Source organism: Carassius gibelio, chromosome A3 (genome assembly GCF_023724105.1).
Source record: "Carassius gibelio isolate Cgi1373 ecotype wild population from Czech Republic chromosome A3, carGib1.2-hapl.c, whole genome shotgun sequence".
Taxonomy (NCBI): domain Eukaryota; kingdom Metazoa; phylum Chordata; class Actinopteri; order Cypriniformes; family Cyprinidae; genus Carassius; species Carassius gibelio.
The window spans coordinates 12,847,071-12,862,384 of NC_068373.1; the positions used below are offsets into that span (position 1 = coordinate 12,847,071).

A 15,314-nucleotide genomic window follows, 5' to 3' on the forward strand; every position below is an offset into this window, starting at 1 on the left:
ATACATTTTCAGCAAATTTTCATTTTTGGGTGAACTTTTCCTTTAAATCATGAACACCAGAAATCAAGGTCTATTACATGACTATTACATATTTATTTCTCTTGGCTTTGAGCTCTTAGCTTTTCATGTTTAAAACTATACACACAATCTTTCCACGAAATTGTGCTAAACAATGCCTAATTGTGTGGGTTCTCAATTTAAAATTGCATACAGTGCCCTCCATTAATATTGCCCCCCTTGGTAAATATATGAGCAAAGTTGGCTGTGAAAATTAATCTGCATTGTTTATCTTTAGATCTTTTATTTTTCTAAAAATCACAAAATTCTAACCTATCATTGATCATCACTTTTCAAACAATGGAAAGTGGAAAGAAATCTCATTATGAAATGTTTTTCTCTAGTACACAATAGCCACAATGACTGGCACCCTATTATTGCAACGTCTTTTACCCAAAATAACAACTCTGAGTTTTACATTTACATTTAAAATGTCATTTTGGAGACACTTTTATCGAAAGCAACTTACAATTCAGGGATACATAAAGTGATTCTTCTTAAAGAGGCAAACAGACACAGGAAGTGCTTGTAATACCGAGTTTTAGACATTGTTCAATAAGTACAAGCTAGAAAAAAAGGGAATAAATAAATAAATAAATATTTTTTTATGATGGTTAAATCGAGTAGCGTCTCAAGAGATGCTGTTGCTTTAAAATTGTGAGGGATTCAGTATTCCAGATAGGGGTGGGAAGATCATTCCACCAGTCAGGAGCAGTGAAGGAGAATGTTCTGGAAAGTGATTTTGATCCTCTCTGTGAAAGTACCTCGAGACCTCACTCACTAGAGGATCTCAGACTTCGGCCGCAACTGATAGCCAGTGCAAGGAGATAAAGAGAGGTGTTACATGGGCTCTTCTGGGTTCATTGAAGACACATTCTGAATAAATTGTAGAGGTTTGATTGTGCTTGATGGAAGTCCAGCCAGAAGAGAATTTCAGTAGTTCAGCCTAGAAATGACAAGGGCCTGGACAAGAAGTTGTGTGGTCAGAAATGTTGTGCTCAGTGACACGTATTTGTGTTGATTTTGATGTTTGTTTTGGATCATTGTCCTGATGGAAGATCAAACCAAGGCCCATTATACGATTTCTAACAGAGGGAGTTAGGTCAAGATTTTTTATCTGTTGGTATTTGATAGAATCCATGATGCGATATATCTGAACAAGATGTCCTGGGAAAATAACCTCACACCATTAAAGGTCCAGCGGTATATATAACTTTATACTTATACAGGGGTACTTTTTATCCCTGTTTGCACCAAACACATCTTCTGACCATAGAAGCCAGTCCCGTTTGAAGTTCCAGTCATGTCTGACAACTGAATATGCTGGAGTATGTTTTTGGATGAACGAGAATGATTTTTCTCAAAACCCTCCCAAACAACATGAGCTGATGTAGGGGCAGTTAGATTTTTTTTTCGTTTTATTTTTAGGCTTTCTGACCCCAAGACTCAACTAATCTCTGCAATTCTCCAGCTGTGATCTTTGGAGAGTCTCCGGCCACTCCGGTGCATTATGACCATATAGACACACCTCCTCTCCAAGGCAGATTTGTAACATATTTAGTTGATTGGAACTCCTTAATTATTGCACTGAAGGTGGAAATTTGATTTCCATTGCTTTAGCTCTTTTCTTACAGCCACTTTATATTTTGTGATGTTCAAAAATCTTGTTCTGCACATCAGAATATATTAGTTGGTTTTACCCCTTGTGATGGATGATGAAGGGAATTCATTCTTTGTGTTCCTCATATTTTTAATCATGTGGAACAGGAGGTCGTGGATGGACAATTAGTCACCCTGGTGAACTAAAAAAAAAAAAAAAATATATATATATATATATATATATATATATATATATATATATATATATATATATATATATATAAATATATAAATATATATATATATATATATATATATATATATATATATATATATATATATGAATGAGAATATACTCCAGCCAAGGTTAGGATCCAAATGCAGAAGTTTAACCTCTTCACACTCAAAAGCAGAAATAAACCTTATATCGGCAGAGGTAAAAAGGTAATGAGGAACAGGTGTGTTCAATCGGGCGTAAGTCCAGGTAGTGGCTTGTGGAGAAATAAAGTCCATTACACGAGGAATTTGTTTGCTTTTACTTTATTACAATGTGATACTGTGAATAGTTTATTTCCTTAATTCCAGTCGAATTCATTTCTTCTTTAGCCTTCCACAGAAGAATAATAAATTAAGTGAGTTATGACAGATATTCATATTTGAGTGAACTGAAAATGTAAATCTGTCATAAAAATTTACTGTTGCTTTATGTGCAGCATTTGTACAAGTTCACTAAACACTTCTGAGACATCAGGCGTCCACTGGTCTTTTATTTTGTCAAAAATAATTCTATTGTGTCACCTAGTGGCATACTTTTAGTATTTCAGAGCACTAATATTTATTGATGAATGAATGAATGAGGATGTATGCAGGTAATGATAAAGTGAAAAGTGTAACGTGTCAAGTAGTGATGAAATGGCAGTGTAGATGAAAATGTAGTGTTTAGAATGTCACAGCAGGCATAGACAAAATAAGAATTTCATTGTACTATAGTTCAGATAATAAGGTCTTGACTCTCTTGAAAAATATATTCCTTTTGAATTGTGATTAGTTGCTTAAATATTGGCATAGCATTATAGTGATTCATCAAAGTTCATGTGACTTTACCCATGTCAATCACAACCAGCTCTTTACAGATCGGCTCAAAGGGTGAATGCATCACAAAACAAGCAGCATCGTGATGTTTTACAGCAATGTACACAGGAATTATTATTCTAGTGAATATAAGAATAGTACAAAAAATATATAGTTCACAATGTAGAAGTTATCAGAGTGAGTTAATTTCTTCACTTTCACACAGTATGCATGCAGCATCTTTTCTTTAAGACTGATTCACAGGAATTTGATGGTTATGGCTCTTTGATGAAGAAAGAGCTGTTTTTGCTTGCATTAAAATACTTTTTCTTTTAAACTTTAAAATTGATTTGCAGTTAGAATCTGGAATCATCACTGGGGTTGTAATAAACCATTGATTTATAAAGTTTAAACCATTCTATTTAACAATAATTTGATGTGTTAAGTGCTTTATGTATTTACATTAGGCTATTTAAAATTATTACACTTTATACATTGTGTTTTTACTTCAATTTTATTTTGGCACACCTTTCTTTCTGAAGAAAATTTACTTTTTACAATGTACTTCTACACTTTCAAGTTTACAACCAAGCTGTTCTCTGCTATATAATCAGTTGTTTTCCTTGAAAACATGTACTAATCATTTACTATGCTGGAACCACTCAAAATAAAATAAAATAAAAAGCAAGTTAGTTTTGAGAATGCACTCCGTCTACATTGTAAAATCAACACACTACAGCCATTTACATCAAGTCTTAAGTCATTTCTGGGACAAGGAGGAGAAAATGTAAAACAAATTCAATATACATTATTTTATTTTCAAAGCTACATGAAACATCATTTTACACATTTGAGACATTTAAATATAAAGTACAAACTAACAATTGTAAAACACAGAAATAGAGAGAACAAACTTACTAGAAAGAAATCCGAAGACATCCAACAATAACAAGATGTAGACATAAAATTCTTGCCAACGTACCAACTGGTTCATTTGAGCAGGTTTAACTTTTTTTTGTTTTTACAGTTCATTGTGAATTAGAAAAAGGGTGAACTTAAAGACTGCACCGTGTAATGATGAAACAGATCATAGGGACAGGCGCTTGGGGTCTAGTCACTCTCTCCATCATCACTGATGATCCCCTGCAGGTTGGCCCAGGCTGCTCCTCTCTTGCACCCTGTGTTTGTGTGGCTGTCTCCACTATCTGAGTCGGAGTCCACAACACGTTTATAGGCAGAAGGCGGAGGAGAGACATTCTGTGTGGGAGGCCATGCCGCCACCGCTGCTCTCCTTTTGGGACGTCCTGAAGAACAACGTGACATATCATGAGTTTAAGGGGCGAACAAGATAAAAATCACAATTTTACAATTCCCTGATTTCCAGGGACTCATGTGTGTCGGAATACTTTAGCCCTTGATTTTAAATGTATCTTAAGAAATCCAGCATCAAGCATCATTACCCTGAGTGGTGATGATGTTGCTGACATCCAGCTCAGCCAGTTCCTGTGCTTCTTCTCTCTTTAGTCGAGCTCTCTTACACTTCTCTATTGAGGGATTACCTGGGACAGACCAATTCCACAAGTAATAAGAGTGTGTTTTTGAGAGTTTTTTTAACATATGCATCATATAAATCTCTCAGTGTACAAAGGAAAATACACAGGTTATATATATAAGTGCATTGCATCGACATGATTAGTTTTTTTTCCATTAACACACAAGAACTCATATAGCCAGAGTTGAAAATGCATTGAAAGGTACCCAAAATACTCCACTGACACGATGAAAAACAGGATTACAAATCTGCAAGTGTACATTTTCTCATAGGGACACTAACCTTCCACACCCAGCTCCTCCAGCTCTTTCTTCAGCACAGCCACCTTTGCCTTTACTGATCGGCAGCCGTCTAACAGCTTCTTGTAGTTCCGTCTCACACCACAGAGGGCGATGTAGCGCTTCAGCCTGGACACAGCCTTGTGTTCTTCATCCTTATGGTCAAAAATGATAATAATCAGTTCTTATAAACAATGCGTCTCCAAGTAAAATACAAAAAATTGGGTTTGATAAGAGGCATGGACAGCATGTCGTCCATTTATGTCAGAAACTATTGAAATTTTCACTCTGAGCAATTCTGAGTCCATTACAATAAGTACATGTAAAAATAGCCCACAAAATATCACTTTACTTTAAATCTTTACTGTCACTTTTGATCAATTTAATGGGTCCTTGCTGAATAAAATAATTAATAAAATACTTTAGTGCTCAAGTCTTTCATACTCAATCAAAAAAAAAAAAAAAAGGCCTGACCCCCAAACTTTTGGACAGTAATGACCGTATGGTTGAATCACGGCCATGCTGATACTTAGAATTGTTTTTTTTTTTACATTACTTGAATATAACACACAGCAGTGAAAAGAAGTAGTTTGTGTGCTGTTGAGCCGTTCTCAAACTCATCTTGCCTTTCCTTTGCTTGTAATCTCCTTCTCCTCGCTGCGCTTTTTCTTTGCCAGGCTTTTCTTTCCCTCCTTCTTGTCCTTCTCTGGTTCCTCCTCGTCCTCCAGTGAGGGAAGAGACGAGGAGTCGGAGTCCTCTGCTGCCTCCTCCTGACGGTCCCGTACGTTCCCATCTGTCAGGGAAAGGCAAGATGAACAATATAAGGAGAAAGGTTTAAGTGAGCACCCGCTTTGACCTCGGAGGGATTCTTACCATTTTTCTCCATCTCTTTGGAGGATAATTTAGCAGCATCCTCTTTTTGATCTTTTTCCTCCTCACTGTCTTTCTCAGAGTTGCTGCTGTTTTTTACTTTAGCGCTCTCGTCATTCTCCTCTTCGCTCTCAGAGCTGCTCCCGAACACTTGCCTCTCTACTTCTTTCACAACATCCCTCTCTACTTGATTCTTTTTAATGACATCTTTTCTTTTGCTCTGCGTCTTCACTTTTTCATCCTCAGAATCACTCGCGGACAGTTCATCACTGATTTCCTCCTCACTGACTGAATCTTTTTTCTTTTTCTTCTCTTTCGATGGTTGTTTTTGCCTTGACTCCTGCTCATCATCAGAATCCTCTGACTCCTCGTCTTTGTCACTGTCTTTCATCTTCCCTTTTTTCTTTGATTTCTTTTTCTTCTCACTGTCCTCGTCCTCTTTGCTTGGTTTGCCCCGTCTCTTATTCTGTGGTTTTCTCTTAATTACTTTTTTCTCTTGCTCCTCGTCACTGTCTTCACCCGTGTCTTTATCACTTTTAGCTTCTTCCTCTTTTTGATCTCTCTCATTCATGGCCTTCTCTATTCCAGAGTCGGGGGAATCTGGTAAAGTGAGATCATAAAGTTACTTGCGTATCACCCAATGAGAAAATGAAACAAGGACAAACTCAGTAAATACTTCAGTTACCGGGAGAAGACTCCTCCAGTCGTGATCTTTTTGTCTTTCCCACCACATTATTCTCTTCATCTCCATCATCATCCACCCTTTTCCTTTTGCTCTGGCTCTTCGATGGATTCACGCTCTTAATAAGAGGCTCGTCATCACTGCTGCCCTGGAAATTGACAGAGGTTTTGACATGAGCCTTGACTTAAAAATGTTACAAACAAATCACATTACTCTTCACCATATTCTCAGACAAGCTTTCGCTCTATTCTATTGTGCATGTTTGTAAGATTTCCAACAAAATTGTGTTAAAATGTTGCACTTGAGACTAAATAGTGTATAGCGACTAAATGTTTTTAACTAAATTTCGAGAAGTGCATGCTGTAAATTAAACAGTTTCCATTGTTATTCCCAAATAAACGCAACTGTCCAAAACTTAATGTTTAATATGTACATTCATTTAGATTACAGTAAAGATGTTCACAATACCAAAATAAGTTTGCAGAACAGTTACAATTCATTTAAATCCATGTAGTAGTAATTTCTAATCAATTTTAATCACTCTGAGTACATTCACAAAAATATGCTCTGTTAAAAAAAAAAGCTCTAAGAGAAAAAGTGCTTCACTTCGTTACAGTGTTAACCCCCGCATTGCTGTGCCAAAGATCCACAGTCTGAAAAAATGCCGTGTTAGAATGTTACGACTAGATGCCAAACAACAGACCATGTACCTCAAATTCACGTGCTTTGGACAGTCACAGAAACACGGGAAAGTGTATAAAAAGTGAAAAATTACTCATTTAATTTACTCTACAGATACTTTCTGTGTTTAAACCAGTAACCAAAGGGCCGGACTTAAGCATCGAGTTACTTTTTTGACACATGAATGTTAAAATCACATTTAAAGGCACAATATGTAATTTTTCGTAGCTAGAGGGCACATATTTAAAATAAAAAATGAGTGTTGAATCATGGGAGTTGTGGTCTTCATCACCACAGCTGACGCAATCTTGATGAGACTCGGGCAGAAATCATGTTCATGGATAGTAGAATGAAGCTGGGTGAAACGAGACCGCTGAAAGAGCGTAACACACGGTTTGAAAGCAGTGGAGCTTTTATTATGCCACAGTGGAGCGCTTACGCTGTTTCCGGTCGTGAGTATGTGTGGTAAAGCGATGCTGTTTTATCATACTAGATACATTTGAAAGCTCTGTTATAATGCTACTCTGTGCGGCCGTCACCCGTCTAATAAAACGTACCACATATTAAAGCGTCTTTAGTGTTTCCAGGTTTTCTAAAAAAATTTAATAAAAAGTCGAAGGGTTATGATGTCATTGGCAGGCAACACAATGACACAATTGACACGGTCCGTATCACTAGTTAAAATTGCTTATTTCTCTGAATTTAAACATTCTACAAAACAATTGGGATATCGTAAGTACACAGGTCAGCAAAATATATAACACTATTCTAGTGGGTTTTGGATATTTTAATTAAATAAAATCTTACATATTGTGCCTTTAAGGTATCTTCCTCACCTGCATCTTCAAAAGTTCCTCCTCTACAATTGTCTTCATCAGCTGTCGGTCCTTGATGCTGAGCGACTCTCTCCTCACCTTCTCCAGGTATCTCCTCCGCAGAATGCCTAAAGTCAGAGCACTGACAGGTGGCAAAGGAACAGGAAATTAAACATGCAAATAACTGCACATTCTGGTTGAAGATATAAATCAATGAAAATGTCACATCGCTTAACACAACGCATGTTTCGTACAAAGCAAACAGTTACAAAACGCATGCATACTTTCACTTTATGAGGCTAGTGCATGGACACGAGTGTTGTGATGCAGACACATTTTGTGCTGTCTATCTGTCAAACCGCTCCAGCATACTACTGAACTACAGTAACTGTTATTTGAACTACAGTAATTTAACAGTAAGCTCTTTTAGGTAAGCTGCGTCACACATCACTGTAGTGTCTCTCCACCACATTTATTTACGATAGAGTAACGTTAACTGCAAAACAAAAACTGCATCTCATGATCTGACCGGCTTCATGCAACAATCTTACACTGAACACCATTACTCACTAGCTATTTAGGAGCCGACGTGAGACCTTTTTTTTTAGTTTGATTCAGCCCGAACTTACTAACAGCGTTCTTCTCTGATATGTAACGTTAATGATGCTAACATCAGTTTTGAGAGCACTTCTCGACACTGCCGTTTACTATAGTTTACCTGAGGTCCGAACACGTGTGCAGTTCTCTCACAACGAACTTTCGGATCGCGTCCTCTTCTTTAGCCATGTTTTTTTTAACACATTTGCGCCACTCTTTGCAAAACTGCATGCTGTGTGCGCATACTAAGCGCGCCACCCTACCTTGGCGCGCTTTGCTGCTGTGCACGGCTACGTTGCTTTACGTCATCGCGCAGAATTTGCGATTGACGTGTTCACGTCATAGATATTAACATAAAGTTGGTCAGAACGCTTCTTATGTCCGATTATTAAAACCGACCTTGTTCTAACGTTATCGTTTTCTTTCATGAATTCACCTATAAATATGATTATATTTGGACAAGTCTTATACAGCCACTTTATATGCTCGATTTTTAAGTTATTTATTATTCTCATATTTACTGTTTCTGGTATCTGGTATCAATGTCATTTTGAAACTTTATTATGACCTACTGTATTTTTAAGATAAGTTCCCTTGTTTTGGAACAGGTTTTCTTTGCTATTTTTAAAGAAGAAAATAAAATAACTTGACAAAAAACTATACCAAAAAGCATGTTTATTGAAAATGTTAATGTAATATATTAATAATACAATATCTGGACGGAATTCAATGTATACTAGCTTAATTGGCAGAATTAAAGGGGTGTTTTTGGTCTAGGACAGTAATAACATACATTTATGGTTTACAATGGTCAATAAAACAATATTGTGAAGAGGTTTTTCGCCTATTAGCAATGTGATTCAAATGAGCCAACTTTGTCTAGAAATGATCCTTTTCTTTCACTGTGGCAAGAAGTCTAACAACATTAAACACTACATTTTTCTTTTAGAATGTATTTACATCATTTAAAAAACTAATGTGATCTTTTTCTTTTTAAACTAAAACAACATTAGTTTTAGAAATACTGTTTAACACACCCATCAACCATGTACGTCTCAAGTCAAGCGTACATCACAGTTTACCACAAAAAAACGAAAGATAAACTTTCACACGGCCCATACAAACAAATCAAAGCAAAAAAAAAAAACACTTATTTCACATTGAATCTTGAAAAAGTGAAAATTCTGGACAATAATTTAACGCAATAATAAATAAAATTTAACAAAAATTAAAAAAGGTAAATGTATCTCATAGAAAGATTCAAATTGTACCACACTGTGGCAACTTCAGTATTGTTTATAAACTAGTCTATAATTACCCCCCAGCCCTCCCATTTCAGTGCAGCATTGAACATACCAAAGTTGTCTTTCTTTCCTCAACCAATCGTTCTATTGTTCACATGCATATTGCTAGTACAATGTATTTGTACCATTCTGATTCAGTCTTTGTAGACAGTCTGCTGTCCGTGACCCCTCTCATCATGCATAATATGTCTCCGCACATGGATACGTCTCACCCGCCTATCCCCGCCTCCCACACCTGCCCCTTCCTCCTCCGACTGGCCAACACCTGGCGACAGGACGCCCCCTGTCTCCAGCAGGGCCATGCCTCCCAAACCTCGTCCGTTTTCATAGATCAAAATGTTGAGCGTCTCCTCGAAGATACGAGCCTCTGGGAACTCAACCTGTGTGAACACATGAAAAATAATGTTAGCAAACAAACATATCACAGACGAGAGTTCAAGTCCTTTTTGCTCACTTTGGTCTGTTTCTTCTCAGTGGCATAAACAATAGACGTGCAGCAGACTTCAGCAATCTTGCGTCCCTCGCCGTAAAAAGACCAGCAGCATATCTCATCACCCAACACATCTTTAATGAACAGCACTCTGCCGTTAAAGCGCAGCCCCAGCTTATCGAACAGCTCAATGTTCTTCAGAAGGTTATCATCAGAGTTGCTGAGGAAACAAATTGTACATTTTATTGAACAAACGGCACCTCCCACACACATTTGGCACACATTTCAAACTCATTTTCTTACTGCTTCCTACAGTAACCAGGTATAATTAAAAGGTGTCATTGAGATACATAGCTTTTGCCAAAACGTGAGGTGTGTGTATGACTAAAATTATTAATTTAGATTCAAAACAGTATTTGAATAAGTCACATTATGTTTCAGCGAGGCTGAATGTACCTGGTATAGGAGTATTTATTGTTCCCTCTGTTATTCTGCAGTTTCACCACTGGCTGTATTGAGGAAAAGATTACATATGAAACAAAGACCACTAAAATCTTATCACTATTATTAATATCAATGTCATTTTCCTCAGTTCCATACTACATGCCCATATAAAGCAGCAGAACGTTTAATTTGGGTCCTTAAAGGTTGGAATACGCTACATGACTTTTAAGGCAAGACACCACCGATGAATAGAGTTGAAAATTTAAAATAAAAGATACCACCTAATGGATATAATTATAATAGATAACTAATAGATATCACCATACTTCCCCAGCTGATTAATCATGGGACATTTAATTCTGTTCATTATCTAAATATTGTTCATTATCTGGCTCTGCGTTCATCTCTCTCTTCACAGCAGTTCAGTCAGTGTACTGTTTGAGTAAATTAATTACTCCGGGATATTGGTTTATTTTAACTCAGAGGGAGTGTCAGCCACATTAAAAAAGTTAACAGCTTAAGTCATTTGTGGATTAATGCGTATTGGAGACGCAAACCATTTAAAATGATTCAGTTCAATTTGGTGAACTGGTTCAAAAAGATCCGGTTACATCGAATGATTCGTTTGTGAACCGGATATCATACACTGCTTTGTTTTGATCTCTCTCTCACAACAGACACGGAAGAGAAGACAATGATGAATAAAGTTGTAGTTTTTGCTATTTTTGGACCAAAATGTATTTTGTAATAAAATGTTATATAAATCTGGAGAAATATATAAAAGCAAACCATGTTGGTTTAATTACAGAAACAGCTTTCACCTCATACAGCATGCCAGAGTTAAAATTCTATCTTTATGGGCAAACGTGTTGCCCTCGCATTGTGGTGGTTGGAGTTGGGGGGAATCAGATATGTATATTTAGACGTAGGTTGGATGTCCAGATATCGGATGTGTTTCTGATTTAAAACCACATTTGGATTTGGCTCAGATCGAATCTAAAAAAAAATCAGATATTGTGTGGATTTTTGTCTTTACAGGTGTGCAAATTCCGATCTGTGTCAGATGTGAGCAAAATAAATAAATTAAATCAGTGCAAACAGCCATAGAAACTTACACCACATTGCTAGGTGATGCATGTAAAAATCAACAAAATACAAATTCTAGTCTCAGCCTCGCACACAGACTGTTGGCTAAACATCTGATGCATATGGGACACAAAAGTAGAAACACCTCAGGAATGTCGAAGTCATCATCGGATTTCTAGGAGACGTGTGTGTCACGTTTTTTAACGTTCCACCTGGAAACAAAGATACCATGACACCAAAGCCCCTCACAAATAAGAAAGCTGTCATGTTTAAAACTGTGATGATGAGCGCTTATCCGGATCAACTTAGAGCTGGATTCTCAAAAGTATGTAAAATATTTAAATTTTGCAGCATAGAATCTTTAAAATACATCCGAGAGCTTTACACACCGGGCTGTTATTGTGGTGACATTTCTACGCCCCGAAACATGACAATGAAGGAAATGAACAGTGATTGGTTTGACAAGTCGGTCAAACGGCCTCATGTGCGGGCCTTGGCCAATGAAATCTGCCATGACGCGAGACTAGATATCTTCTGACTCCCACTGTACACTACATGATTTTCACAACCGACCAATATCTTCAGACTGGCTCTGACTTCTGGCAACAAGAGCGGACTTCTCCAGTCTGTGAATCAGGGAAAATCTCTGGGCAAAAGTTGTGTATTCCAGCCTAAAGAGATCTCATTTTTCTTGTTGTTTTGGTCTAAGGGGGAAGTAAATATTCCATTCTGTTATCTCACCTTCCTACAGGTGGCTATCATCCTCTGTTCCTCTTTGGCTGAAGTGATCATAGGAATGTGACATCCCCTGCAGACATCCCTCTGTTTCTGCATCAACACCAAACAAGCCATTAGCAAGAGACAGACAAACCCTCAAACACTTTCCTTGGCTCAAAGAAGCAATCCACTTCTCTACAGACATGCTATTTTAGTCCAACACTGATGGTACAGAAACACGCTCCAATGGATCCTCTGACCTGTAATGTGCTGAGGCAGTGCTGCACAAGACCCTGGAGCCTGTAGTACTGCGCCTCCTTCAGTACCTCCTCTAGCTCCCGTGTGCTTTCTGGCAAAGGAACCGTCCCGTCCCGCAGGAAGTTCAGCACCAGGGAAAAGTGTCTCCCACATCTGTCCAGTACCATCCAGCCTTAAAAAGCAAGAGTTATTTAAAAAACAGTTATATTATATTGCAGTAATATTTATTCATATTTACTATGCTTTTGATCAAATAAATGCAACCTTGAGGCATTAAACCCTACCAACACCAAACGTTTCAAAGGTATCGTCTAACATCACATTCTCATGCTTTTTCTTACCCTCAGAGTCTATGGTGACCTCTGTGCTCCCGTCACAAATACTCCTGAGCAGACTGTCCTCCTTGCTGAGCGTCTGGACCGTGGTGTAGTGGAGAGTTCCCCCCACATTGAGCTTCACATACTTACTCCCCGCCAGGCTCCTGCCAGCCTTTTCTTGCCCAACATGGCTGGAGGAAGATGCGGCAGAACCGGACACAGTCACCACATTCCCACAAGATGAACCGGATGCATGGGCAGACATCAGGGGAGTAGAACTCAAATACTACTTATCTGCTGCATAAAAATATAAAGCACAGAAATACAGAGAAGACAGAATTTCAGTCTAGTTGTTATGCACAGTACTACTGAATCATTCTGAAATACAGTGGTTAAGGAATCGTTCATCCAAACTTGAATACTTCATAAATGTTTACTCACTCTCGTGCCATTCCAAACCTCTATCATTATCTTTCTTCTATTGAACACAAAAGGAGAGTTTCTAAAGGATATTATACTTGTTTTCATTCAAAAAGCAGCATAAAAGCATAACAAAAATGGTCCACATTAATTATGCACTATTTTCCAAGTATATATTCTACAGTCATACAATAGCTTTGTGTGGGATCAAAATTTCAGTCAGTTATTGACTAAAAATCAGCCCTAGCTCTCTTTGGTGTGTTCACAAAAGTTCATGAAAGAAGTCCATGTCCAATCTGTGAACAAAATTGTTTTTTCGTGTTTCTTGTCAGATCTTTTAAATCAGTTGATACAGTTAATAAAACTATTTTTATCATTTAGGATGCCTGACAGCCCCAGTCCTGTCCAGAATATTTTCAAAAACGCATCTTTTGTGTTCTACTTTGGAGATCAAGGCGTGCAGTTTTGAATATAATAGCAAATAATATCAGAATGTTATTTTCTGCCTGAACTAATAATGTTATACACAGTCATAAACTGTGCACAGCTTATGTGACAACCACTGTAACTTTTTCCAAAAACATAAAAGACAACATCCAAAAAGCACGAAACATAACATATAAAATATAAAGCAATGCTTTTAGCATCTGTCATTGAGCATCCTTTTTCATTAGTCTTCTCCACTTGATGTCATCCTTTTATTTACCTTGTGCAATGTCACAACAGAAAGCCTGTCACTCATTCAGTGTTTATCATGGCGGAGATACTGTTGACAAGAACCAAGAACAAAGCATGATTTCCAATGCTCAGGTGAAATTCTATAGTAACACTACAAATCTGTGGAAGCTTTTGACATCACGCGTAAAGGCACCATCATTTCCACAATGAATGAATGAATAATGAAAGGTTTTGTTTACACAAACGTGGATGACGCTTGCGCGTTGTTTTCAGCTTCTGTCGTCTCACTATGATGATATGAATACAAATTTCATTTCCAGCTGCTTTGAGAGTCACTTCATTAGCATTTTATTGTTTAATTTGACAAAACTACCATCATATCACATACACAGCAGCTGCAAGGTCCTCAAAATAAAAGTTTACTTAAACTTGAAGAAACTGCCAAAAATATATTACTGTTCAGCAGTCTTATTCTTTATTTTTAAAGGAATAATCACATTTGTTTTCTTTTTTAATTTTAACAGTAAGCAGCACTTGGTTTGCCAAAAAAATAAATAAATAAAAGGGTTTTCATTTGATTAGGTTAAATAAAATTGCCTTCATCTGATGACCAGAAAAATTGTAAATAACATTTTATATGGCCCTATTATTATTTAATAAATTCACCATTTGTAAATTGATGTTTATTGGGTTTTTTAGTTTTTTTAGAAATGTCACTAGCATTTGTATAAAAACTATATTCACTGCATGCAACACTATATATATAGAGAGATAGAGAGAGAGAATCGAACCGGGACATCTGAATCGATATCAAGACCTAGAAATATAACACCCCTTTAGTAGTACCCTGAGACTTCTGAATATCTGTCCAGTCAACTGGGGAAGCCTAAAACTGTGCTTCTGTACTGATATCAGAGGAAATGGACAGAATTAGGTCAACCCATTCAGTATGATTTTAACTCCAGTTGAGCGATCTCGCTAATCCTCGTCTAGACCATTCCAGATTAATTTCCCAACATTCACTAGTCATTTACTTGACAACTGGCGATTAAAGGGAAACACATCTACATAACGTGTCAAATGAATATGATGTCTGTGTCTTATATTGAAAAGCTCATTAGCCCCTGAGCAAGCTCTTGATAACATTAGTGTGACTGTCAATGAGCAAACACTCACCGAGCTGGGTCCCCGCGATAAGGTGCACAAAATACACAGTATTCGAGGCGGACTGTTACATCTATTACACTAAACTTGCCGTGATTTTTAACCAAATCATATTTTCCTCTGTTGTGATACAGCGCGACTGTCTTCTTCCTCTTTCTTGCTTGTTGTTGTGGATTGATGGCTGCTTCTCCTCTCGCGAGAAGTGTCTTTCGTTGACTGATTGGTCCACATCAACGTCAGTCAAGAGAGTTAGTCCCGCCCCCAATAACAGAACAGAAGCGCCGCGTAAAAAGC

The 15,314-nt window shown here is 37.4% G+C and overlaps 2 protein-coding genes across 6 annotated transcripts; both read right to left on the minus strand.

Moving 5' to 3' along the window:
- Window positions 1–3,524: 3,524 nt before the first annotated feature.
- Window positions 3,525–8,493, minus strand: LOC127947219 (HIRA-interacting protein 3). The gene is made up of 8 exons (XM_052544207.1): window positions 8,324–8,493; window positions 7,627–7,747; window positions 6,113–6,257; window positions 5,431–6,027; window positions 5,184–5,350; window positions 4,562–4,712; window positions 4,188–4,286; window positions 3,525–4,031 (listed from the first exon to the last, which is right to left on the minus strand). Exons 1-8 carry the CDS (start codon window positions 8,431–8,433, stop codon window positions 3,838–3,840), a joined length of 1,584 nt encoding a protein of 527 aa, XP_052400167.1. The 5' UTR covers window positions 8,434–8,493; the 3' UTR covers window positions 3,525–3,837.
- A 367-nt stretch (window positions 8,494–8,860) lies between these two features.
- LOC127947228 (BTB/POZ domain-containing adapter for CUL3-mediated RhoA degradation protein 1) lies at window positions 8,861–15,209 on the minus strand. Of its 5 annotated transcripts, none has more exons than XM_052544245.1 (7): window positions 15,029–15,209; window positions 12,783–13,055; window positions 12,510–12,613; window positions 12,208–12,294; window positions 10,393–10,445; window positions 9,961–10,156; window positions 8,861–9,886 (listed from the first exon to the last, which is right to left on the minus strand). In XM_052544245.1, exons 2-7 carry the CDS (start codon window positions 13,021–13,023, stop codon window positions 9,641–9,643), a joined length of 927 nt encoding a protein of 308 aa, XP_052400205.1. In that variant the 5' UTR covers window positions 13,024–13,055; window positions 15,029–15,209; the 3' UTR covers window positions 8,861–9,640. The 5 variants fall into 5 exon arrangements, with proteins under 5 accessions (XP_052400205.1, XP_052400199.1, XP_052400190.1 ...); XM_052544239.1 differs by having other exon boundaries at window positions 12,208–12,288; window positions 12,444–12,613; window positions 15,029–15,208; XM_052544230.1 differs by having other exon boundaries at window positions 12,444–12,613; window positions 12,783–13,052; window positions 15,033–15,207.
- Between the last annotated feature and the right edge of the window lie 105 nt (window positions 15,210–15,314).